Below are 27435 nucleotides of genomic sequence, written 5' to 3'. Positions count from 1 at the left end.
ATGAAAAGAAGGCACTTCCACATTTCCCAGAGGATGCTATTCAGCAAAACACGTCAGGGTGGAGCTTGGGCAATGACGTCATCGCGCACGACTGTGGTTCTGAGGGTCGTGCAATTTCTGTACTGTTTATTAAATGCTTGTTATTGGATCCCAATTGTAAGTGCGCTGTTTCATTGTGAATACATTTTATATGGGTTCATGCACTGAGTTTCTATTTTTACATAAGCGTGTCTTACGTTGGACAATAACTGGTATTAGAGGCACTCAATCTGCATTTTAGAGTGTATCTTTGAGTATTTTGGAACCTGCTTGAGCTGTGTGGCATTGTCAGTGGATTAACAATGAACGTGTATGGGCCTATATTGTGTGGCAGCAACCTTTTGGTGTGCTCACTGGTCTGGTGGATGTGCACTGCAGTAGCTGAAAATAGATGGTGGGAGATCCACATTCTTTTTCTATCTCTATAAACTTTTTGAACAGAGCGGCCCAGAGCTTTCTCTTCTTGGGTCCCTCGCCGGCACTCCTGGCCCCTCCCTCCTGCCGGATGCCCCCACTGCAAGCAGCTTGTTATGGTGGCACCCACACTGCTCTGTGTGTCCATTCAGGCACGGAGCCCTGGTTTGGCCCTGCCCCCTCTCTTTCCTCATTGGCCCACTGACTTATTGACAGCAGCGGGAGCCAGTGGCCAAGGGGAAGGTCCCGGGTGAGCCAAGGCTCTCGTGCAACATCACTGGATCGAGATGGGGCTGCTACAAAGAAGGTTTTTTATCTTGAAGCATAGAATGCATTAAGACAAAAAAATGTTTGCCTTTTGAACCACTTTAAAGTGTTTCTAAAGCCTTAAGGTTTTACATAATGCATTCTTTTCATTGAGGTAAAAACCTTATGTGCTGCAGCTGCCCCACAGCCCCTCCTTTTTTCTTACCTGAGCCCATCCGATCCAGTGACATGCATGAGCACCGCGGCTCCCGCCGCTGTCTCTCTTCTCATTGGACAGATTGATGGCAACATTGGCTCCAGCTGATTGCAATCAAATCTTGTGACGTGGGGGTGGGGCAGAGTCTCGCGGTCTGTATCAATGGGCACAGCAGCGAGGCTCGGGAACAAGTATGCAAGCAGCTTTCCATGGGGGCACCCAATGAAGAGCAGGTAAGTACTGTACAGATATGTTTGTTATATGAATTCAAATTAAAGGAAAAAAAAAGCTTTAGAATCACTTTAATAGTTTTTGTATCTTCCTGTGCAATAAAATTAAATCTCAAACAATGTAATTAGTTTTCCTAACTATTGTAATATCTCCACTGGGGAGGTTTTTTTTTTTTTTATAGTTCAGATCAGCAGAGCAGCCTAGGACGAAAATGCTGTTTTTTGATACATACAGTATAGTAAGTGAGTGTTGTCAGTGTTGTCAACGTAGGACAAGAAGTGTGTTACTAGTTTAATCAGCAGGCGAAAATTAAGCAAAAAGCCAAAGAAAAGAAACCTAATGCAGCCACACATTCTAAGAACTGGTGAGCTGTGGTATAGAACGGTTTTGTTGTTGGGCTAGATATGCTTAAAAATTAACAACTTAGAACCAAGTTTACTGTGTGGAACATGTCTGTCTGTATATGTTGGGTTATTTGTATCCCCTCTTATTTATGCAAACCAGTATTTATTAAAGAGTTAAATTTAAAGAATTGGAGCCGGTTCACACTGAGGCGATCTGACTTCGGGGGGCGACCTGTGAAGTCGTGTGCACCGCTGTGCACCGCGACTTCGGCGCGACTTGCGGGGACTTCACATAATGGAAGTCTATGCAAATCGCTCCCAGGTCGCCCCAAAGTAGTACAGGACCCTTTTTCTAAGTCGGAGCGACTTGTGTTGCTCCTATTAGAGCGGGTCCTATACTACTCAATGGACCGCAAACCGACCGCGACTTGTCGGGCTGACAAGTCGCCTGACAAGTCGCGCTAGTCTGAATGGGCTCTTACAGGTCATGTCATGTAGTGGTCTCGACAACATAACATTTTGAAAAGTAGTAGATTGCAAATGACATGGCTTCTTAAACAACTTCTCTCAAGGGAGTATACGTACAGTTCACTAGACATTAAATTGTATAATTTACACCAAGCTATACAGTTAATTTTTAATGCATTGTTTAGAATCTCTGCAGGGAACTGTGGGAACTTGATGACACATTACTACACAGTGAAGAAAAATGCATTTGGAAAAAAGTGAGGCGGGAACAGCTTGCTGCTTCTTCCCGGGAGAGTCCTTGATAGCAGAATGAGTTGCATAAATTATACAATCTGATTGTACAGTTGCATGTAGGTCTACCCAAACTATGTAATATGTGCTAAAATCAAAACAATCCATTTGATTTGCATAAAACCACACAGGCCTTTGCATTAAATAGTTGATGGTAGAGCTAAAAAATGTTGTAAAGTGTATGGCCACCTTTAGAACTTGGTAAATGTTCCTTTTCTCCTGTAGTTTGGGGTCCCAAGGCCACTGTCTCCAGGTCTCTATTTTCAGGTTTTCCTATAGCTCACTGTGTCCTACGGAGACACTTGTGCACAATTCTTCCCTGATCTGATCTCTTTCAGTAAATAGGCGCACACAAATCTGAGCTTTTTCTGTAAATAGAGTGCCGGCAAGCCCCCCTTTCCCTGCAATCTTCTCCCAGCAGTTTAATTTATGGCACAGGAGCCTATCGCTTTGCTGTACTCCAGTGCCTCCTGAGGATACAGGAGGTTCAGGAATCGGCACCGATGGATCCTGGACCTGATGGCAGTGGTGTATTTTGTTTTTGTGCTGCCCTAGGCAAGACTAAAATTGGGCGCCCCACCCCTCCCCCACCTATGTAACTTTGCCCCACTCCTTTTTTTAATGGATGTGGCTCCCTCCAAAATTGAAGGACTACAAGTCCCAGCATGAACCCCTGATATCTCGAGAGAGAGAGGCGGTGGGTGAGGGGGGATAAGAGAGAGAGGGGGGGGTTGAGAGGGGGGGATGAGAGAGCGATAAAAAGGGGGGATGAGAGAGACAGAGAGAGGGGGGATGAGAGAGAGCAAGAGGGGGGGATGAGGGTGAGAGAGAGGGAGAAGAGGGGTGAGAGAGAGGGAGAAGAGGGGTGAGAGAGAGGGAGAAGAGGGGTCAGAGAGAGGAGGGATGAGAGAGAGAGAGAGAGAGAGGGGGGGGTGAGAGAGAGAGAGGGGGGATGGAGAGAGATAGAGGGGTGAGAGAGAGAGGGGGAAATGAGAGAGAAGGCTCTAGCAACCAGTGGCCAATAGAAACTCAGGTGGGGGGGGGCGGCTTCTTTGCTGCCCCCCTGCAAAGTGCCGCCCTGGGCCTTGTTGGCCTAGGCCAAAATACAGCACTGCCTGATGGCGATAACAAGGGCAGCAAGTGTTTGGGGACGGAGTAATAAAAGTATTGGAGCTGTTAAAAAAAAAAAAAAAAAAAACTTAATGCCATGAATGCATTAAGGTAAAAAAAAATTGTAGACTTTAGAAATACTTATGCAAACACTTGAATGTCATTATTGACACAGCACATACATCTCTAAGGATTTCACACAACTGTATCAACCACTATACCTTTGGGGTAAATGATAAAAGTACTAATGGTGGTCTCCTCTTCTTTTAACCCCACCCATGTTTTCGGTTTCTTTGTAGCACCAGAAGGCTTTTCGGTAGAAATTCTTAGCACAGGAACACAATTGTGGCTAAAGGGGATTGAGAAACAATGAGATGAATAGGCTTTACAAAAAGCAAAAGCTTTGTTTAGCTTCCTTGATGCTTGAAACGGGCTGGGATCTAATAAGAGAGTCTTTGAGGAGCCAACCATAACCTCTAATTTGTCTAGGAGATTTACAACAATTAAACCTTTTTCATAAAAGTAGCTTGCATTTTTCCTACTGCGTTTAGTAACACAATACATACACCAGTGATATTATCTCAGGTGCCCTTTACATGAATTGAAACTAGCCCCCCTGTGAGCTTTATTGAAAATCTCATTAAAGCTGAACTCCAGGTAGACATAAAAAAACATTAATTCCGCTCTGCATTAATTTAGAAATGAATTATTGTAGTTTCGATTACAAATTGTTTATCTGAATTTTGGATGAAATCAGACAGTCTGCTGTGCAACAGAAATAAGACTGGGAGAGGGAGGGGCAGCACTGAGAGCCAATCGGGTATGCTTTATGAAGATATGCTGACAAGGAAAATGCTGACAGGAAGAGAGAGCAGAGTGAGTGGAAAGATGTCTTCATTAGTCTTCTACTGTCCAGTCAGCAGGTTGGGGGTAGTACCATTGTGTTCCATAACAGAAAATGTGTCATCTGCCTGGCTGTGGTGTATACATTGTGGGACACTGCTGTTTACCAGGTTAACACCTTTGAGAAGAGACTACACATTGGTATGATATCTCTTCACTGGCCCATGTATGAATGGTATATCTAATAGAAGATGAAATAATCACTTGAATTACCATTTGTAGTAGGAACAATGCAGCATGATGTGAAGGACGTAATATTGTTGGCCGATTTATGTAGGATATTCTATCTATATACACAGTATCTTACAAAAGTGAGTACACCCCTCCCATTTTTGTAAATATTTTATTATATCTTTTCATGTGACAACACTGAAGAAATGACACTTTGCTACAATGTAAAGTAGTGAGTGTTCAGCTTGTATAACAGTGTAAATTTGCTGTCCCCTCAACATAACTTAATAAACCGCTGGAAACAAAAGTGAGTACGGCCCAAAGTGTCAATATTTTGTGTGGCCACCATTATTTTCCAGCACTGCCTTAACCCTCTTGGGTATGGATTTCACCAGAGCTTCACAGGTTGCCACTGGAGTCCTCTTCCAATCCTCCATGACGTCATCATGGAGCTGGTGGATGTTAGAGACCTTGCGCTCCTCCACATTCTGTTTGAGGATGCCCCTCTGATGCTCAATAGGGTTTAGGTCTGGAGACATGCTTGGCCAGTCAATTACCTTTACCCTCAGCTTCTTTAGCAAGGCATTCGTCGTCTTGGAGGTGTGTTTGGGGTCATTTTCATGTTGGAATACTGCCCTGTGTCCCAGTCTCCGAAAGGAGGGGATCATGCTCTGCTTCAGTATGTCACAGTACATGTTGGCATTCATGGTTCCCTTAAAGAACTGTAGTTCCCCTGTTTTGGCAGCACTCATTCAGCCCCAGACCATGACATTTCCACCACCATGCTTGACTGTAGGCAAGACACACTTATCTTTTGTACTCCTCACCTGGTTGCCGCCACACACGTTAGACATCATCTGAACCAAATAAATTTATCTTGGTCTCATCAGACCACAGGACATGGCTCCAGCAATCCATGTCCTTTAGTCTGCTTGTATTCAGCAAACTATTTGCGGACTTTCTTGTGCATCATCTTTAGAAGAGGCTTCCTTCTGGGATGACAGCCATGCAGACTAATTTGATGCAGTTTGTGGCGTATGGTCTGAGCACTGACAGGCTGACCCCCCCCCCCCCCACCCCTTCAACCTCTTCAGCAATGCTGGCAGCACTCATACGTCTGTTTCCCAAAGACAACCTTTGGCTATGATGCTGAGCATGTGCACTCAACTTCTTTGGTCGACCATGGCGAGGGCCTGTTCTGAGTGGAACCTGTCCTGTTAAACCGCTGTATGGTCTTGGCCACCATGTTGCAGCTCCATTTCAGGGTCTTGGCAATCATCTTATAGCCTAGGCCATCTTTATGTAGAGCAACAATTCTTTTTTTCAGATCCTCGGATAGTTGTTTGCCATGAGGTGCCATGTTGAACTTCCAGTGACCAGTATGAGAGAGTGAGAGCGATGACACCAAATTCAATACACCTTCTTCCCATTAACACCTGAGACCTTTTAACACTAACGAGTCACATGACACAGGGGAGGGAAAATGGATAATTGGGCCCAATTTGGAAATTTTCATTTAGGGGTGTACTCACTTTTGTTGCCAGCAATTTAGACATTAATGGCTGTGTGTTGAGTTATTTTGAGGGGACAGCAAATTTACACTGTTATACAAGCTGTACACTCACTGCTTTACATTGTAGCAAAGTGTCATTTCTTCAGTGTTGTCACATGAAAAGATATAATAAAATATTTACAAACGTGAGGGCTGTACTCAATTTTGTGAGATACTGTATGTATGTGTATGTATATGTAAGTACTCGCATATTGACAAGCCAGAATTTGTCCAAGTCTACTATATTTTACATAACAAACGGAGCTGATGACTCTTTGCTATGTTAATCAGAAACAACCCCCCCCCCCCCCAAAAAAAAAAAAAGTTTGTACTTCCTGCTGGGTGATCAGTTTAAAGTTGCATTGTCCCGTATACAAATGGTAATCTAAGTGATTATTTTTACCTCTTGTAGATCTAACGTTCATAGATGGGCCAGCGAAAATATATATCATACCAATGTGTAGTCTCTTCTCGATTCCATTTTACTCAATGATCTTCATTCCTGTAATATAATTCCACTGTGTAGCAAGGCTGTATTTGGCTGCCCTTTTATCTTTAATTTTCGATATTCTGAAAGTCTGTGTTAACCTAGTAAACAGCAGTGTAACAAGTTTTGTTTGATCACGATGTAGCCATGCAGTATTACAGAGCCAGATGCTACCTGGGGTGTACATAGTGGGTGGATGTGTTGTGTTTAAAGGTCACCTTTCTGTGCTGCCTGATCGCAGTGTTTCTTTCCTTGTATATATTTGTTCTAGCATTAAAGTTATTTGCTTGGCTGAATGCTTGTCTTCTGAATGCTGTGTTCTTAATACCAGTGACTACTTGTGAAGGATTAAATTAATATTGTGGGAGGACTGTTTCTAAACTATTTGCTGGTTTATAAAAACCATGTTCAGAACTCCCAATAATGTGTTGCATCAATTTAATAGACTCATGTCACCGTTTTCTTTGAGGTACTGACACCCCCCCCCCCCCCAAAAAAAAAGGTTTTCAATTTCTTTATTTTGCAAGAGTATACTCTTTTTAAATCATAATGACAACAGAAAATACCCAAATGATCTTGATCAAAAGTTTACATACCCCAGTTCTTAATACTGTGTATTGCTCCCCCCCCCCCCCCCCCAACATCAATGACAGCTTGAAGTTTTTTGTGGTATTTGTGGATGAGGCTCTTTATCTTCTCAGATGGTAAAGCTGCCCATTCTTCCTGGCAAAAAGCCTCCAGTTCCTGTAAATTCTCGGGCTGTCTTGCATGAACTGCACGTTTGAGATCTCCCCAGAGTGGCTCAATGATATTGAGGTCAGGAGACTGAGATGGCCACTCCAGAACCTTCACTTTATTCTGCTGTAGCCAATTACAGGTCGACTTGGCCTTGTGTTTAGTATCATTGTCCTGTTGGAATGTCCAAGTACGTCCCGTGTGCAGCTTCTGGACTTGTGAATGCAAATTTTCCTCCAGTATTTTTTGCTAACATACTGCATTCATCATGCCATCAATTCTGACCAAATTTCCTGTGCCTTTTGTAGCTCATACATCCCCCAAAACATCAGTGATCCACCTCCGTGTTTCACAGTAGGAATGGTATACCTTTTATCATAGGCCTTGTTGTCTCCTCTCCAAATGTAGCGTTTATGGTTGTGAACAAAAAGCTAAATTTTAGTCTCATCACTCCAAATGGCTTTGTGGCAGAAGGTTTGAGGCTTGTCTCTGTGCTGTTTGGCATTTTGTAAGCGGAATACTTTGTGGCATTTGCATAGTAATGGCTTTCTTCTGGCAACTCTGCCATGCAGCCCATCTTTCTTCAAGTGCCGCTTTATTGTGCATCTTGAAACAGCCACACCACATGTTTTTATAGTCCTGTATTTCACCTGAAGTTATTTGTGGGTTTTCCTTTGCATCCCGAACAATTTTCCTGGCAGTTGTGGCTGAAATTTCAGTTGGTCTACCTGACCGTGGTTTGGTTTTAACACAACCCCTCATTTTCCACTTCTTGATTTGAGTTTGAACACTGCTGCTTGGCATTCTCAATTCCTTGGATATCTTTTTATATCCCTTTCCTGTTTTATACAGTTCAACTACCTTTTCCTGCAGATCCTTTGACAATGCTTTTTCTTTCCCCGTGACTCAGAATCTAGAAACGTCAGTGCAGCACTGGATGAAAGATGCAAGGGTCTGTCGGGAGTCCAGAAACTCATTGACCCTTTAAACACGCACACTAATTACAAGCAAACAGATCACAGGTGAGGATGGTTACCTTATAGCCATTCAAACCCCTTTGTGTCAACTTGTGTGCATGTTATCAGGCCAAAATCACCAGGGTATGTAAACTTTTGATCAGGGTCATTTGGGTAGTTTCTGTTGTCATTATGATTTAAAGAGTAAACACAGTTGACTGATAATAAATGGCTTCAGCCAAACACTAACCATCAGTGAAAGAAAAGTGTTTGTGTTTTCATTTATATTCTCTGAAAAATGGCCAAGAAATCATAAATTTTGCCAGGGTATGTACATTTATAAGCACAACTGTATATACACATTGCTCAAAAATATTAAAGGAATATATTAGATCTCAATGGGGAAAGATATCATGCTGGATATCTATACTGATATGGACTGGGTAATTTGTTAGGAACAAAAGGAAAGGATGCCACATCGTTTGATGGAAATGAAAAATATCAACCTACAGAGGGCTGAATTCAAAGACACCCTGAAAATCAAAGTGAAAAAATGATGCAGAAGGCTAGTCAATTTTGCTTAAATTTCATTGCAGCAACTCAAAACGGTACTCAGTAATTTGACCCGCGTTTGCTTATATGAACGCCTGATCATCTGACTGTCGGGCATCAATGACATAAATTCCTTCATCCTTCACGAACTGGCCAAATACTCTCGCTACATTAGGTCAGGCATTGTGCACCAGGTGGGGTCCAGGACCCCACTGCACCAGCGTAGGGTCTAACAATGGCTTCAAGGAGTTATTCCCGATACCTAATGGCAGTCAGGGTGCCATTGTCTAGCCTGTAGAGATCTGTGTGTCCCTCCATGGATATGCCTCCCCAGACCATCACTGACCCACAACTACACCTGTCATGCGATGTTAGAGGTAGCATAACGTTCTCCACGGCTTCTCCAGACCCTTTCATGCTCTGGGGGACATGAAAGTGGGGGGGGTGTCATGGCGCTCTCTAGTATCCCAAGGTGGCACAAGGAGAGTGGGTGGGTGGGAGGAAGGGGTGTAGGGCTGCGTAGAGGGGGAATCCAGTTAGTGGTGTAGGGAGGCAATTAGACAGATGCCCCCCAGACAGATGTCCTTGCAATTAGTCCGGTAACAGGGTATAAATTCCCTGCCCCATCTGAGACACTCCCATCGCCTGACGAAGGAGCACGGATGCTCCAAACGCGTGCAACCCCTATTCTTCTCCTACCAGGAAGTGACGTCATCAGGGATCGGAAGTCGGCAGCCGGAGCCCTGTTGTGAATGCTCCGCCGCGGCCAGTAACAACTAGCAGCCCCACAGCGGCTCGGCTACACCATCGGAACCTTACCACCTTCCTCTACGACCACTACCCTGGGAGAGTAAGATGGATGACCCCAACAGACTTATTGTACCTGTCTCACCCAATCTCAGAAAGTGAGTCATCAATTTTAACAGTGCTAAATAAATTTATGCTATACCAAGCTGGCGCCGCTCTCTCCTCTCTTTCATGCTCTGGGGGAACCTGCTCTCATCTGTGAAAAGCACAGGGTGCCAGTGGCGGACCTGCCAATTCTGGTGTTCAATGGCAAATGCTAATCAAGCTCCAGAGGAGGACGTCAGGCCACCCTCATGAAATCTGTTTCTGATTGTTTGTTCAGAGACATTCACACCAGTGGCCTGCTGGAGGTCATTTTGTAGGGCTCTGGCAGTGCTCATCCTGTAAAGGAGCAGATACCGGTCCTGCTAATGGGTTAAGGACCTTCTACAGCCCTGTCCAGCTCTCCTAGAGTAACTGCCTGTCTCCTGGAATCTCCTCCATGTGATGGGAGACACAGCAAACCTTCTGACAATGGCACATATTGATGTGCCATCCTGGAGCAGTTGGACTGCCTGTGCAACCTCTATAGTATCCAGGTATATAAATCAAAGACTGAGGTATAAATATTCCAAATATGCAAAAAGATATCTCAATCACCCCGCGCTTAGGAGATGGTCACAATGTGACACATAAATAAATGTAAATAAATAAAGCTGCTACTCCATAAAATACAACATAAAAAACAATGTGTCAAACTTTTCAAAATAGTACCCTGGAAAGTCCCACACATGAGCAGGGCTAAAAAAAGAGAGTGTGTGACCCCCTTTAGAAAACAGTCTGTGTAATGAGCAAAGTCCTGCAAATAGAATCACTGTTCACTATAATCAGATGAAGGCTTCCACCACACCATGTGATCCCTTAGGCAATGCTCACTCACCAGACATCAATGATATAAATGCCTTCAAACATCAGATCCGACCGGGTAAAGAGCGAGTCCAAACTGTAGAACTTCCAGTACCCAAACAGGACATCTCCCCATTCACAGATAGGACAAAAGAGGCTCCTACACGAAATCCCGGCTCATCCAATGTGTCGGTCACACAGAGCACCGACCCAACTTCTTTCCCGGCTGGAGCCGTGTGTACAATGTTATGATGAAGTGACCGACACATTGGATGAGCCGGAATTTCGTGTAGGAGCCTCTTTTGTCCTATCTGTGAATGGGGAGATGTTCTGTTTGGGTACTGGAAGTTCTACAGTTTGGATTCGCTCTTTACCCGGTCGGATCTGATGTTTGAAGGCATTTATATCATTGATGTCTGGTGAGTGAGCATTGCCTAAGGGATCACGTGGTGTGGTGGAAGAATAGAGATGGGAAGAAACTTTTTTGAGGGGGTGGAGGTGCATACTGTACATAGTGCACATGTAAACCCAAGAACTCTGTACTTGGCGCACCCTCTGCACTCTGTACGTAACCCACTCCTGAACCCTGCATTCTGTACATAGCGCACCCCTATACTGTACATCGCAAACTCCTGAACTCTGTACAGTACGTAGTGCACCCCTGAGCTCTGTACGTAGCATAATCCTGAACTCTGCATTCTGTACGTAACACACTCCTGAACCCCGTACATAGCATACCTTTCATACAACCGGCCCTTTGGGGACAACCATACTGCTGATGCGTCCCGCGGTGAAATTGAGTTCGACACCCATTACTTACATATAGCAAAATCCTGTTTTATAAGTTGCGAATGTAGCAGCTGACTTTTAAAAAGCAGCCACTCACCTGTTCCCCGATCCAGCGGTGTTCTCACCCTAGCCATTTTCATCTTCTGTCGCCCGTCCCCGACAACCTGTTGCGGCTTCACATTGTAAATGGTCCTATAGTCTCCTGGGACGTTTCACATGTCCCCTGAAGACTGTGGGGAGGGAAGGGAGAGGAGAACTTCTGATGGCTTAGGCCAGGGGTGGGGAACCTTTTTTCTGCCAAGGGCCATTTGGATTTTTGTAACATCATTCGGGGGCCGTACAAAATTATAAACTTAAAAATCAGCCTGTTATATTTGACCACAGCGTGCCCCCTTTCAATGCAGAGAGACCACAGCGTGCCCCCTTTCAATGCAGGGAGACCACAGCGTGCCCCCTTTCAATGCAGAGAGACCACAGCGTGCCCCCTTTCAATGCAGAGAGACCACAGCGTGCCCCCTTTCAATGCAGAGAGACCACAGCGTGCCCCCTTTCAATGCAGAGAGACCACAGCGTGCCCCCTTTCAATGCAGAGAGACCACAGCGTGCCCCCTTTCAATGCAGAGAGACCACAGCGTGCCCCCTTTCAATGCAGACTGACCACAGTCATTTGGCTATGTTTAGCCTTGGGGATTTTTTTTTTCCTGCTGTTCCCACCCCTCATGTTTGACACTGCTTTGAGATGTCCCTACGGTCAAGAAGATGAAGAGCTTTGTCAATGAACGAAAGAGAAAAAGAGAAAATTGGATTTTTGTCTTACCATAAAATCCATTTCTCTGATGTTCATTGATGGACACAGCACCCGCCCCTCTATGGAGTTGGGTTTTTTCCCTCCTTACACTGCTTGTTACAAAACAAAATACCTATAGCAGGAAGTGCGTATATACCCCCAGGGACTGCCCCATAGGCGTGGTCAAGCTTTTTCTCAGCCTAGTGTCCTACTCCTGTAGGGGGCAGTATAACCCTACAGTCAAGAAGATGAAGATCTGTGTCCGTCAATGAACATCAGAGAAATGGATTTTACGGTAAGACAAATCCCATTTTTCCCAGTCCCTGACTCTAAATGAGTATTCAGATCAAGACTTCTGACTACTCCTATCTGCATGCTTGTTCTAGGTCAGTGTCTCCTATAGTATTCAAACCAAGCAAACAATAGGAGGTCAGCAATGGCAGCCCTGTTTTTATCTTGGCAAATGTTTTTTAGTTTTTTTTTTAAACTGAAAAATGCAATGGCATTTTGTTCTTTTCTCTTCACCCACTGAGCAAAAGTTCAGTCTCAGGGTGGCTGTACATACTTTGATAAATGAGCAATTTCTTTTAAAGTAATTGTTATGCCACACATGGGGAAGTGGATTTTGAGCAATAGTTGGCAGAAACGATTGTAATTTATCGGTCCTATCTGTGTTTTGACTATGTAATCTCATAATTCCATCAATCCAAATACGATTGAATTAATGACCAAATCATCTTAGTGCTGCAGTTCAATGCAAAATAATCATTCATTTTCCACCCTGGATAATCAGCATTGTTTGATTGAAACTACTCTAAATTGACCAGATGGGATGTCAATCAGTTTCCAATTTAATTTTGATCGAATCACACATTGATCAGATAGTAAGGTTTGCCATATATACTGAACGAAATTATGCTTATTTTTGCCCCCGTCTAAGAAAACCGGGATTCATCCGTGAAGAGAACATCTCCCCAAAGTGCCAGACGCCATTGAATGTGAGAATTTTCCCACTTCAGTCGTTTACGGCGACGAACTGCAGTCGGGTCGAGACCCCGATGAGGACGACGAGCATGCAGATGAACTTCCCTGAGACGGTTTCTGACAGTTCGTGCAGAAATTCTTTGGCTGTGTAAACCGATTGTTGCAGCAGTTGTCCGGGTGGCTGGTCTCAGACGATCTTGGAGGTGAAGATGCTGTATGTGGAGGTCCTGGGCTGATGTGGTTACATGTGGTCTGCGGTTGTGAGGCTGGTTGAATGTACTGCCAAATTCTCTGAAACGCCTTTGGAGACCGCTTATGGTAGAGAAATGAACATTTCAATTAATGGGCAACAGCTCTGGTGGACATTCCTGCAGTTAGCATACCAATTTCATGCTCCCTGAAAACTTGCGACATCTGTGGCATTGTGCTGTGTTATAAAACTGCACATTTTAGAGTGGCCTTTTGTCGCCAGCCTAAGGCCCCTTTGAAATGGCTACGTTCCTTGCTGAGCAGGTGGATGACAGATTCGTCTCCGCTCTGTGTACGGGGGCGGAGGTGTCAGATCCCCACTGTTCTCTATGGGGTAATCGGATGAGAACAGACTACCTGTCCGTTCTCATCCGATCTGATCCGCCAGATGGATGGAAAATAGGGTTTCCATCCGTCCGCATTTGACAGTCAGGGTCAGATCGGATGTCAGTTGACATGTCTCCGCTGACATCTGCTGCCCCATAGAGATGCATGGGGCCTCCGTTCAGATCTGCCTGAAAAACTGACAGGCGGATCTGTGTGAAAGGGGCCTAAGGCAAACATGTGCAATAATCGTGCTGTCTAATCAGCATCTTGATATGCCACACCTGTGAGCTGGATGGATTATCTTGGCAAATGAGAAGTGCTCACTAAGGGTCCTTTCACATGGGGCGGGCCATATTTTCCTCCGCTCAGGCACTTTTTTTTTTTTTTTTTTTTTACACGGACACGGATGACACTCTGGAGTGTACGTTCCATATGTCTGTTTATCATCCCATCCGTTTGCGGATGAGAAACTGAGATAATGTATGTCAATGGGATTGCGGATGTCAGCAGATGACACCGCTGACATCCGTTTTGCGTCCATTCTGTTTTTTTAAACGGAAGAAAAATAGGGTTCTCTTCTGTTCCAAAAAATGGAACTGATCGGAAAGGATGCAAATCGGACGTCAATGGATGGTCATCCACAATCCCATTGACATGCATTATGTCCGTTTTTTCATCTGCAATCGGATGGGATAAAAAACGGACATACCGACCACCCGTGTGAAAGGACCCTAACACAGATTTAGACAGATTTGTGAACAATATTTGAGAGAAATAGGCCTTTTGTGCACATAGAAAAAGTCTTTGATCTTAGTTCAGCTCATGAAAAATGGGGGCAAAAACAAAAGTGTTGCGTTTATAATTTTGTTCAGTATATGATACAATTTTCTTATTCAATTTCCTTTAGATTTACCTTTCACTATATAGTGCAGGGGCCTGCTTGATTGCATGCAAATTGAAAGTGTTTAGGTTTGAGCTCCTATTATATGGTTTCGGTAAATCTAAAGGAAACTTGAATAGGAAAAATGTATATTGTATGGCCAGTCTATATCAAAGCATGTTTGACCACTGTTTGTCTTCTCGCTTCTCAGTGGACAGTTTAGGTCATGGGTAATCAAAAGCTTCTGCCTTTCTCCATAGGGGAACAGAGGTTCGGCAGTATGCTGAAAGAGATAAATATATAATGTAATAAAAGCACCCCCAAGTCTCAAAATCACTTCCTGTTATGATACAGTTTTGAATTTGGCAAACTTAAATAGGGCGCTTCATTACACAGGTTACATTTCCTTCCAAAATGAGCATAACTGGTTTTGACAAAAGGAAGGAAGAAGGGCAGAAAGTGGTGCAGGTGTATAGGGGAGACCTGGAGAATTGCTCATTTTAAAATGGTTCTGAAGCCTTAGGCCTCATGCACACTTGACTTTCTCAAAACGCCAGTAGAAAGCTGTAGGAGTTTTCAGCTTTTTTGCAGCAGCGTTTTTCAGCGTTGTTTTTTTTTTATTCAGTTGTAGGGGGGTTTTTTTTAGCTTTTTTTTTTTTTTTTTTTTTTTTTTTTTTTAGCAAAACTATAATCCCACAAAAGCTTATGGCTCAAAACATTGATAAAAGATGAATAGCCACATTTTTCAGCTTTTTTTTATGTTTTTCAGCTTTTAGCAGAGTTAGAGCATCAGGATGAATTCTGAAGTGTTTCAGGCAATATGCACCAAGCAGGGTCCTTCTTTTAAACCTAACCGGGGGTCCTTTCGTGCCTTCGGGGCACAGGACAAAGGGAAGTCTTTCAAGGCCTCTAGTGGCCAGAAGAAGCCTTGGGCGGGTAAGTCCAAAGTCGGCCACGCTGGCACAGCGACTCAGTCCGCCTCGTCCTGAAGGGACGCCCTCAGCCGTCATCCTAGGGAGTTTGCCTTGCATTCCTTGGATGTGGTCCGGGCGATCAGGGTCTACCTGTCGTCTACAGAATCCTTCAGGAAGTCGGATTGTCTTTTTGTCCTTCCAGAGGGACTCCGGAAGGGTACGGCTGCGGCAGCCATTTCAAAATCGATCAGGCAGATGATTGTGCAGGCCTGTTCGATTAGGGATCGGGTTCCGCCTTTCCCTGCCAAAGCGCACTCTACCAGAGTGATTAGTGCATCTTGGGCCTTCCGCCATCAGGCGTCGGTGACTCAGGTGTGCAAGGCGGCAACCTGGTCGTCCGTGCATACCTTTACAAGGTTTTACAAACTTGATGTGTTGGCATCGGCGGATGCCTCTTTTGGGCGCTAAGTTTTGAGTTTGGCAGTGCTTTAGGGGACACAGGGTAGTTTTTGTCTGTCTCCTCCTGTTGGGGTTTATTTCTTGTTTGTTTTCCTGGGTTTGCTCCTGTTGAGCTTTTTTGTTGCCGAGTTTTCTGGCTCAGAAAAGATTATTTTCTCTGACCTGGGTGCTGCGTTGCCTCTTTGACAGTTGCGTTTTCCCACCCCTCACATCTACACTGCTTTGGGACATCCCAGACATGCAGAATGAATAAGTGGGCGGCGACTGTCAGAGGACGTTAGAGAAAATAGAATTTTTGTAAGAACTTACCGTAAAATTCTTTTCTCCGAGTCCTCTGACAGTCGCCGCCCCCGCCCCTCTTTTGGGGTTCATTGATCTCTGTACGGCTTGCTACCAAACTGAATTGGGAATGAGGCTAGCTGGGGGTATTGACCAGAAGGACAGCCCCCTGTAGGTGTGTCTATACAAGGTTTTGTGATTATTCTAACAAAATGTTCTGCCTAGCTTACTCCTGCGGAGAAGGACAATACCCAGACGTGCAGAATGAATGAGTGGGCGGCGACTGTCAGAGGACACAGAGAAAAGAATTTTACGGTAAGTTCTTATAAAAATTCTATTTTTTCAATCCCCAAATATGTGGAATGGAGGTGTAGAGTGATTCAATGTCAATCCCTACCAAGCATATGTCAGATTAAATTTTAAGACTGGAGATTTTTACTAGTACATCTCTCGTGTTTTGTACATAGGACTTCAAACACGTTACCGTCTCCTTCAAGAGAGCGTCAAGGTATTTTCCAATTCTTTCCATCGGTCCGTTAATTGCGGAGACTATCGGTCTTCACGGTGGATTTTCCATGGACTTGTGTACTTTTGTAATGATATAAAAATTAGGGATGTTATAATCCTTGATGTTCAGGTATTCATACATTCATAAATTTGCAGTCCCCTCAAAATAACTCAACACACAGCCATTATTGTCAAAACTGCTGGCAACAAAAGTGAGTACACCCCTAAGTGAAAATGACCAAATTGGGCCATATTAGCCATTTTCCTTCCCCGGTGTCATGTGACTTGTTAGTGTTACAAGGTCTCAGGTGTGTTAAATTTGGTGTTATCGCTCTCACTCTGTTATACTGGTCACTGAAAGTTCAACATGGCACCTCATGGCAAAGAACTCTGAGGATCTGAAAAAAAGAATTGTTGCTCTACATAAAGATGGCCTAGGCTATAAGAAGATTGCCAAGACCCTGAAACTGAGCTGCAGCATGGTGACCAAGACCATACATGGGTTTAACAAGACAGGTTCCACTCACCATAGGCCTTGCCATGGTCGACCAAAGAAGTTAAGTGCACGTGCTCAGCGCCATATCCAGAGGTTGTCTTTGGGAAATAGACCTTTGAGTGCTGCCAGCATTGCTGCAGAGGTTGAAGGGCTGGGGGGTCAGCCTGTCAGTGCTCAGAACATACGCCGCACACTGCATCAAATTGGTCTGCATTGCTGCCGTCTCAAAAGGAAGTCTTTTCTAAAGATGATGCAGAAGAAAGCCCCCAAACAGTTTGCTGAAGACAAGGAGATGGATTACTGGAACCATTGTAAATGATGAACGGGGTGAGATTCAAACCTTATGTATAATATGCTAAGACACTATCCCTCATTTGTGACAGAAAAGTGGGGAACATTCACCCTCTTACTCCATAGGAGATAAGGGATGAGTGAAGAGGGATTTCAATGGTGTCCGGCATAGAAAGACATTACAACTCTCATAAAAATTTGTATTTATTAGTATCAAAAAAGTTATGTAAAAAGTACAACCAATAACTATAATATGGAGTACATCATATCATATAGTGTATCTCACAGATAGGTTAGGGGGAAAATCTGTATGTAGAACTATGGCTGCATTATTGATAATATTTATCTTGGCCAATCTGTACTCTACACTCAAGTTTTCTTCTGCAACATCGAAAAGATATAACATTCCATTGTTCACTGGCCTGAATAATGTTTGCCATTGCAGCCCGGTCCTGATTAATGTTGGCAGAAAGTTTAAACTTTTGTTAACCTGTTTTACTGTACAGGGCAGACACTTGCTTTATTAAACGATAACACATTGATTTACTACCTTGTTGCGCTTTATTTGTGGCTCAGCATAGGTCTTACAATTTAGATCTAATTTTTTTATCCATCATCATTTGTGTCTCTTTTTCTGCTTCCCATGATCACTTATGGGTGGTTGTGCCAGCATTAATACCAACGTGCTTACAATTCCCAAATTCCTGTCAACAATTGTTCTTTATCAGTTTAAACAATGCAGTACTATGTGCTGAACATCTGTATAAATCACAATTTGCCTGCTGTATAATACTGAAATAAAGGGCTGTGGGGGTTTTCTCTTGACCAACCAGATCAGATCTGACCTTTCTTTTTCTTGGTGAATGCTTAAAAAGAATGTAATACAGCACCCGATTGTTAGCTGTTTGTAACCAATCCTTTTTTCTTTTGCTTCACTTTGGTATGTGGTATGGAACAAAGATCTTCAACATAATTGTTAGATCTTCTATTATTTTGTTGTAGAAGTCACAATGAATTAGATTTAATTTTCACGAGATGCTTCACTAATTCTCGAAGGCAAGTCCACAGATCAGGTACATCAAACACTAATCAGAGAGTCAATATGAATAAGTTGAACTAAGGGGCCTTCTGAGTTCAGGTAGTGCTGGTTCACACTAGTAGGACTTTGAGGCAAATTGAGTTCCATGATAAAGGAAAACACGTTACATTCAATGATGGTCTTTTCAATGCAACTCAGCATGGTATGGTTTTGGATAAGGTTCCTGTCCTACTTTGGTGTGATTTACATTGGGATTTGGCCCCATACAATATGCAAAGTCACACTACATAATCACACTGAAAATCACTTCAAAATCGTATTGCAGTAGTATGAACCAAGCCTGAAGTGCTGCATCCTTGCAAAATATTATATTTTTGTAACATACTAAAGATCAACTTTTTGCAAGTAGAATGACCTTCTAATCAGTGGCGGAAGCACTGCAACTGCACTAAAGCTGAAATATCTGAAAGTGGTCTTAAGGAAGAAGGTTTTTTAACATTAAAGTGTTCCTAAACACAGGACACTGTATTCACTATATCTGGTCTCCCACAGTACACAGAACATGGAAATGCAATAGTTTTATTAAATATAAACTGCTAAATACCTTTTCGCAGCAGTATACAGTAAACCCCCCTCCATTGCGGGGGTTACGTTCCGGACCCAGCCGCGAAAAGTGAAATTCCGCGAAATAGAAAAACCCTATTAAAATGCATTGTAGGCATGATTTTTTTACTGTCACTGTACGTGTAAAAGCATTTTAAGGTCTTTAAACACACTTTTAAAACAATAGAAACTCATTTAAACACATAAAAGATACTAAGAGACAGAGCAAGAGCTATGAAAAACACAAAAATCTTTCATTTTTAATGATTTATATAGTAAAATAACATTACAAAAAAAAACGCGAATTACCGGGACCGCAAAAACTGAACCGCGATGTAGCGGGGGATTACTGTATAGCAGTCTTGTAACTTCTATCAACGTCTTAGTAAAACTTGTAGGAGGAGTTTTCATTCTCCCCCGATTGTCCTAAGAGGCTTCAGGACCCCTGACCCTTTGTCTGAACAATGCTGATTGGTCGAGTGCTGATTACATGCACTCTCACAAGAAAAATGAAAAACCCTTTAGCAATACACACGAAACTGAGCACATACAGCTTGCCCCAAGGCTCTGTTCTATCAGGAGATGGTTTGGGGACAGTGGAAGAAGGGGAGGATCAGAGAAGCCAGAATCAAACAGCCTTTTTATACAATGCGCAGGATTAACCCCCTAGGTTGCACAGTGGGTATAACAAGCATGCTTTACTGCATATACAGACTGATTTTACTGTTCTGGGTTTAGTGACACTAATGCATTCTCTACATAAAACCTTTTGTGTGCTGCTCCCAGACTGGATGTTATGATGCCACCCCTGCAGATTATGCAGATTCCACTGAGGTACAGCCTGCCCTAGCCTGCTTTTCCTAGAGCAACTGCTAGTGGAGATAGGTTTCACTGTGTGCTGGTATCAGGTTGTACGCCTCAGGATCACCCCACCAAGGGGCTGAGCATGGACAAGGACAGCTACACTGTTGATATCCGCAAGAGAATAGGCAGGCCAAGGCAGACTGCAAACAAGTAGTTGTGTCAGTCTTGTCAGCAGCAGTCAGGCCATCTCACGAGTGAGTATTATATCTCATTGAAACAAGGGGTAGCTGTTAAGAGAGGACACGGCACCAGCTACTTCCAGGACTGATAACTTATATACACCTCTGGGTCAATGGACAAGCCCAGTGGCCTTTCAGGGAGCAAACTGGAACTCCTGGCATGGATTCTGTGGGCACCATTGAAAGTACTTATAGAAATTCTGTTTGTGCCATCGGAAGCCCTTTCAGTGATCCAATAGGCAGTACTGAGAATTATGGCAAGGCTTAAGGTGGGAAGCATTAAAAGTACAGGCAGGGATTTTGGTAGTCCTGAGAGAGGTCAGTCCTGGAAAGACAGAGATGGGAGATGAAAGAGTTTCCTGGAAATACAGAGATGGGCAGCTCCTAACTTTGAAAGGGTAGGAAGAGAACTTTCAGCCAATCAAAGCTCTGTTGCTTTATACACTGCTTTTGGTCTTGGACAGTTCATCAGGAACCAGTTTATCTGTTTGGAAACTTATTGGTTGGCCTTTTCAAACACCCCCTACCAACATCCTTCTATTGTAAAATGAATGGAGTTGGGCAGAAAACTTGTCAGTCAAGCAGTGTCTGTATCCAGTCAGATGTATCCATCATTCAGGTATTTATACAGTTGGCAGAGCTTGCTGTCCAAAATTCACTATTCACATCAGGAAAATTAGCTTTCCACACTGTATAGTGTAGGCCAGCTTAACAAGGTTAACACATTTACAGGAGTCAAGAACACAGGGTCATTGTGTCCTTTTTTTCCCCTCCTTTTTTTGCCCAGTAAGTCAGCTAGGTGAGAATAGGTGACTAAGAGCAGAAGTTCAGATGCCATTTTTACTGGGATCACAATTAAGATAGTTAAGTGTAATTTCTATTTTAAGTTGGGGGAAATTCCAACTGTGCATATGGAAGATGTCTGCATGCTAATATATAGTAGAACATACTTTAAGTTGTTGCCTACATCCTAAGATAAACACTGCTTTTGAATCCAGACTTGGAAAAAAATCAAGTTTTTCTTGTAGATCACAAATCTTCTTCAATTAAAGTGTTACTAAAGATACAACCGTAAAATCAGTCTGTATTTGCAGTAAGGCATGCTTGTTTTACTTACCTGAGAACCAAAGAGGTTAATCCTCTGCATTGTGTAAAAAGGCTACTTGATCTTGTATGCACAGATCATCCTCTTTTTCCATGGACTCCAAAACATGTCCAGAGTAAGACGGAACCTTTGGCGTCAGGCTGCACATGCCCAGTTTGGTGTGTATTGTGAGAGTTTTTTTTTCTTCTTCTTGGGAGAGTGCATGTGATCAGCACAGGGCCAATCAGCACTGTCAAGACAGGGCCTGGAGCCCTGCAGCCTCATAGGACAGCTCAGATCACTATGGCATCTCCTCCTCCTACAAGCTTCACCAGGAACAGATAGAAGTCACATGGCTGCTATATACTGTCGATGAGCAAAGGTATTTAGCAGTTTATATTTACTAAAATAATTGCATTTGGATGTTCTGTGTTCTGTGGGAGACCAGATATAGTGAATGCAGGGTTTAGTAATAATTTAAGCTTAAAGTGATTGTAAATGATCACCTTGTAAAACAACACATTCAGTTTAAAATCGAAATTAAATGCAAAACATTTGTGAAAAGATATTCAAAAAAAAACAAAAACATAAATACCTTTTTTTCCCCTTTTTTTTTTTTTAAATCACATTCCCTCTGTTCTGCATAAGAGCTGAGGGGAGAAGAAGCTGCAGCACACGGAGCTTGCCAGTGAATGGCTGTTAAAAGGGGGCGTGTCAGAACAAGTCTGATCTTTGGAGGAGAGTACAGAGTTCCCAGCATAGCTAGAGAACTGACCACGATGTACTCTTCAGCTTAATATGGTCAGTTTTTAATGGAGAAGTACAGCCAAAGCTTGTTTGGCTGTATTTCTCCTGTGGATCAAAGGAGTGCAGTTCGTTCTGCACTCCTGTTACCCATTTTCAGCAGATAGTGAGCTGAAATCTGTCTGCTGACGTCACAAAGACGGCTTGGGCAAAGTAGCAAAACTGGCTGAATTCACATCACATTCGCTCCAAAATGGTACAGGACCATTTTTTTATTTCACACCCATGCAATCTGATTCCTGCACCATTTGGCAGTTCGCACTGCGATCTGCCAGCCAATCTGGGGTTGTCATTAACTTTGTATTAACACCCACAGCGGTTCACATAGGGCAGTGTGAACTGCCTGCCAGAGACATGCGATGCGGGAACCCGTACTGGAATTGTGCTGGTTCCCGCATCACAATATTGTGAACCGAACCATCATAAGAAAGCAGAGGGACTGGCAGGATCATCAGGGAGTCCACACAAAGGAAGCATATAAAGAGAACAGAATACTTTCTCAGTACATGGTACAGCAGGCACATATCAGGGATATAAAGTGTTGGGGTAACAAACGCTTTAAGGTTTTGAGGACAACATTTCTGATAGTTGTCTTTTTCACTGTTAGTAACTGTACCAGCAATTTAGTTGTATGTGGTCAACATTAAAAAGTAATTGATATAATGGGACAGTAATGTTGGTATCTCCAAGGTTCTGTTTGCTTACATAGCATGATAGAAGTCCCTATCCCATGTGTGTGTTGGTGGATTTGTTCTTTGTATACAAGCTTAGATAGGCTGGCTTGCAATATGCTTACTGTTTGAATAAATGTCTAAGGCAAGTCACTAAAACTGGCATCGTCTTGTCTCCTTTTTTGTATTGTAATTGTGTACTCTGCAGCCAATATGCTGATGTGTCAAAGTGTAGGGCCATACACAACTAAGAATGAGTGTATTTGTGTGGGAGGGTAGCAAAAGTGGATCCAATCACGATGTACAATTCAATGACCGGCTGAAAGGTGGTCAGAGCTGTGTGTATGTAATTGCACGTAGTGCAGTTACATGTGTTTAGGGACAGCTAAACGACCCTGGACTTGCTTATATATGTACTAACTAGTGATCGACCGACATCGGTTTTTCGTTGCCGATACCGATATTTTGGCCATTGCATATCAGTTTCGGCCAATATTGGTCGATATTTTCGTACATTTAAAAATATATATATTTTTTTTCTTGAAATATAGTAATCAGAGATAAGTGATTACCTATAGCGCTTGCTAAAGTGTATCAACCAAAATAGTGAGGAAATAAGTGACAATATAAAAACACAATATAAAAACTTGCTGTAGATATTAGAATATAGTGCTAATTAGATAAATAAAATATAAAATATAAAATTAATACTGTGCTCCGTAATGTGACAAATGACGATATCTGAAAAAATTATTAATCAATAGTAACTAAAGTTCATGTGCACAAAAACAGTTGATGAATTATAACAAACAGTCCATAGTAAGGTATCATCCACCAAAATGTGACTTCTAAGTGAAAAAAACAGTCCAAAGATTATTAAAGTGCAGGTGCTTCTTTCTTTATTTCCCAGGTATCCCTTCACCGTGGAAAATAGATACATTTCAAACTCACCAGAAAATGTGGGTCCTACATGCCTTACGGCATTAAGACCAATCGTGCTTAAAAGACCCTCTCCAGGTCCGGATGCGTTCCCTCCTGGCGAATAGAGTTATCCCTCTGCAGTACCACTTACTGCTAGTAGTCTCCAAAGCGGGTATATTTCCTTCAAACACAATTGCTCCTTCTTGGAATGATAATCCTCCTGTTGGGTCACCTCCAATCACAGGTGTATAATAAAAGGAATAAAAAAAACGGATAGTGCAGTACTGTTTGGAAATGGTTTAATATTGCACACAACCCCGGTCACTCCAACAAATACAATCCCAGTGAGGTGATAAAAAACAGGTAAAATATCAGGAAGGTTCAATAAAAACAAATGGTATCAAACGGTGAGGAAAACGTGAATATTACTCCATAAAAACAAGCAAAAACCGCCGTCATACACGTGAGCTGCAAGTGGAGAGCGGTAGTTCTGGCTTGTGTTCCACTAAGCCCGTATGACGTCACCTAACGCGTTTCGTCATTGGCTAGACGTCTTCAGAGGTGAGCGGCTTCTCAGCCGCATCGGTTGTCATTACAAGACAGCCGACCATCGGCAATGGACGCCGGTACTGAGGTGATGCCTCTAGCTGCAGACATCACTCCGATACAAGCACTTTCCTAAAATATCGGCAATATCGGTCATCTTGGTGGGCGATTCCGATATATCGGGGAAAGTGCATATCAGCCCTCGATATATCGGCTTTGCCGATAATCGGTCGATTACTAGTCCTAACCGCATGTAACCGCTTGATGTGCGATTACATGCGAACTGCTGTGACCACCGTTCAGTCTACCAATGATTTCTATAGGCTTGCTGGCCACAGCTTAACACATCCACCTGTGCTACCCTTTGCACAAATGCCCTCATTCTTGCCAGTGTATGGCCTTACACAGCTTTGTCAATGCCTTTGCTTTGCAGCAGTAAAGGAATAGACGGCCTTACAATACCATACATAATCATTTGTATTTTCTTTATGGACTCTGTGATTTTTGTTCTGTAGGTGGAATGCAAGACTACAATTATATCTATGGAAACTGCTTGGAAGTGACGTTTGAACTGTCATGCTGCAAGTACCCACGTGCATCTGAACTTGCACAGGAGTGGAATAATAACAGAGAGTCTCTTTTAGCATTTATGGAAATGGTAATGTGATATTTTGTTTTTTGCGCACCGTGGTTACAAATAGACATTTTAATGTGATTTTTCATTGTGATTTAAATTTGGAAAACACAATAAATTTGGAAAACGCAATGAAAACACAAAGACAGGTTGATGTCTCCCTAAGAACAATTGGAGGAAAGACAGTTGACAGTCTGTAGGACCAGGGCTCCCTAATCTAATTCGTGCATCTCACTCGACGAACTATACAGGAGTATTAAAAGTTGCTCTCTAAGCATGATCTAAATCTACCTCCCAAACTTTCCTTTGACCACTAAAGCTGTTATAACTCTATGTGACATCATCCCTGGGTGCGTAAAGATTTTGCCGGGGTTTAGCAGAGTATCTTAAATTAGGTGCATCTAAACCTAAAAATAAAAATTTTGTATGTTGTAGCCTACCACTCCTTAGATAAGGTGGCTGCATATGTTTTCTTTTTTATGCTTTTTTTTTTTTTTTTTTAAGTGGCATTCTTGTGAATAATATACTTCTTTTGCTTAAGTGGCTACAGAACTATGGAGGTAGTCTTGTTTGTCAAAAGGCAGTTTTTTTTCTAAATTTGGATCACTAACACTTCCTTCTCTCCTTCTCCATTATATATTGAATGGGGGAATTTGTAGTTACAGAATAACATTGTGATTTCAGTTCACTTCACATGAACTGCATTTCTCACAAATCAACGCGTACAGTATATTCTAATTGTACAGTACAGAACATGGGTAAAGTATTCATATACCTTGGGTTGTAGTCTCAAACCCTCAGGTGATTGGACACTGTCAAAGCTTTCCCTATAACCTTGGACTATTGGCGCTTCCCCTAAAACCCTGCCTAGTCAGGGAGTCCTCATATTTCTCTATCGTTCATTGACGGACGCAGTCTCTGATCTTCGTATCAGTAGGGTTATGCTGCCCCCTACAGGAGTAGGACACTAGGCAGAAAAAAGTTCTGGCTACGCCTATGGGCAGTCCCAGAGGATATACCCTCTTCCTGCTATAGGATGTCAGTTTTAATCTGCCTAGTCAGGAGTAAGGACCTAGTTGTTTGCTGGGATCTCTGGTCCTAGCAACGTTTTTTCTAGATCATTTTTTTTTTTTTTTTTTCTAGTTGGCTTTCTCTTGATTTTTTCCTGTGAGATCTACAAGTAACTATGCTAGATTTGGGCAGCGGGCTGGATGTATAGATCCAGTGGACACCCCAGGGGCTGCAATTTGTTTGCGATGCTGCCCTGGATACTGCCTCCTGTATTGGGCCGACTGTCGGTTTCGGCGGTAGTCCTCTGGCGTATACTTTGGCTAAAGTGTTGGTCTGCGGATCAGACTTCAAAAAGGACTTGACGAATCTACCTTTTCAAGGAGATCGCCTTTTTGGGGCTATCCTGGATGACATTATCAAAGGTCTCACAGGGGGTAAGAGTACCTCTCTCCCGCAGGCTATCAAGGGTAAGGATCCGTGTTGCAGACGGGGTCCCTCCTTTTCAGCTCACAAAAGGTTTTTTTTCGCCCCCCAGGGTCAGTAGATAAGGCAAAGCCCCTCAAGACTCCCTCGGGTGGGTTTAAGCGGCCCTGGTCTGGCAAACACAAATCTAGTTTCTCTAGACCTGAGGACAAGGCCCCTTCGGCCTGAAGGTGCGCCCTCACCTGTATCTGGGGTGGGGGGGACGTCTTTGCCGGTTTCCGGACCTTTGCCTCTCCTGGATACAAGACAAATGGGTTCAAGAGGTCATACAGTCCGGTTACAAGATCGAGTTTCGATCCGTCCCGCCGGTAAGGTTTTTCCCTTCCACTGTGCAACTGTCCCCGGATTGCTTGCAGGCTCTCTTTGGGGCAGTTCAAGACCTGGTACAACAGGGAGTAATAGTTCTGGTTCCGTGTGCGGAACGTTTTCAGGGCTTATATTCAAACCTGTTTACGGTCCCCTGGAAGGAGGGCAAGGTGCGTCCAATCCTGGACCTGAAGGCACTAAATTGCTTTGTGAGAATTCAAAAATTCAAGATGGAATCAGTTTGCACAGTGGTGGCTTCCCTACATCAGGGGGATTTCCTGGCCTCCATAGACATATGTGCAGGTCACCAACGGTTTCTCCATTTTGCCATGGGAGAGGATCACTATCAGTTTGTGGCGTTACCCTTTGGTCTCGCCTCTGCTTCTCGGGTCTTCACCAAGGCGTTTGCTCCGGTCCTGGCGCTGTTGCAACAGTGGGGGGATATTGGTCCTGGGTTACTTGGATGATCTGCTTCTCCGTGCGAAGTCTCCCTCAGTGCTGGTGACACATTTGGAGATCACCATGAGAACTCTGGAGGAGTTTGGGTGGATTCTGAATCTTCAGAAGTTGTCTCTGGTCCCTTCAATGAGATTGGACTATCTGGGCCTGACGTTGGACTCGTTCTCCGCCAGGGTATTTCTTCCTCTGGAAAAGCTCCAAAAACTCCAGACCGCGGTTCAGCTGTTGATGTCCAGCAAATGGTCGTCCCTTCAGACCTGTATGAGAGTTCTGGGACCGATGGTGTCATCCTTCGAGGCGGTCCCCTTCGCTCAATTCCACACGAGGATCCTCCAGAAGGAAATCCTTCTCAAATGGAACAAGAATCCAACTTCCCTGGACAATTCGATCCAGCTGTGCCAGGTGACCAGAGGGTCCCTGATTTGGTAACTTCGGTCCCCGATGCTCAAGCAAGGGAAATC

At 43.4% G+C, this 27435-nt stretch overlaps 2 protein-coding genes across 2 annotated transcripts in view; one reads left to right on the top strand and one right to left on the bottom strand.

Moving 5' to 3' along the window:
- Positions 1-27435, bottom strand: part of TMIGD1 (transmembrane and immunoglobulin domain containing 1) — a 532600-nt gene that overhangs the window by 199262 nt on the left and 305903 nt on the right. The gene's annotated exons all lie outside the window — the stretch shown is intronic.
- Positions 1-27435, top strand: part of CPD (carboxypeptidase D) — a 239753-nt gene that overhangs the window by 66123 nt on the left and 146195 nt on the right. The window contains exon 3 of the mRNA XM_082244945.1: positions 24597-24739. Within this exon, the coding sequence (XP_082101071.1) occupies positions 24597-24739 (143 nt within the window). The remainder of the gene's footprint in view (positions 1-24596; positions 24740-27435) is intronic.

The sequence above is a fragment of the Pelophylax lessonae genome (genome assembly GCF_965119305.1).
Source record: "Pelophylax lessonae genome assembly, chromosome: 2".
Classification (NCBI taxonomy): domain Eukaryota; kingdom Metazoa; phylum Chordata; class Amphibia; order Anura; family Ranidae; genus Pelophylax; species Pelophylax lessonae.
Note: the sequence above shows the minus strand (reverse complement) of the source record. Positions and strands in the feature narration are given on the sequence as shown.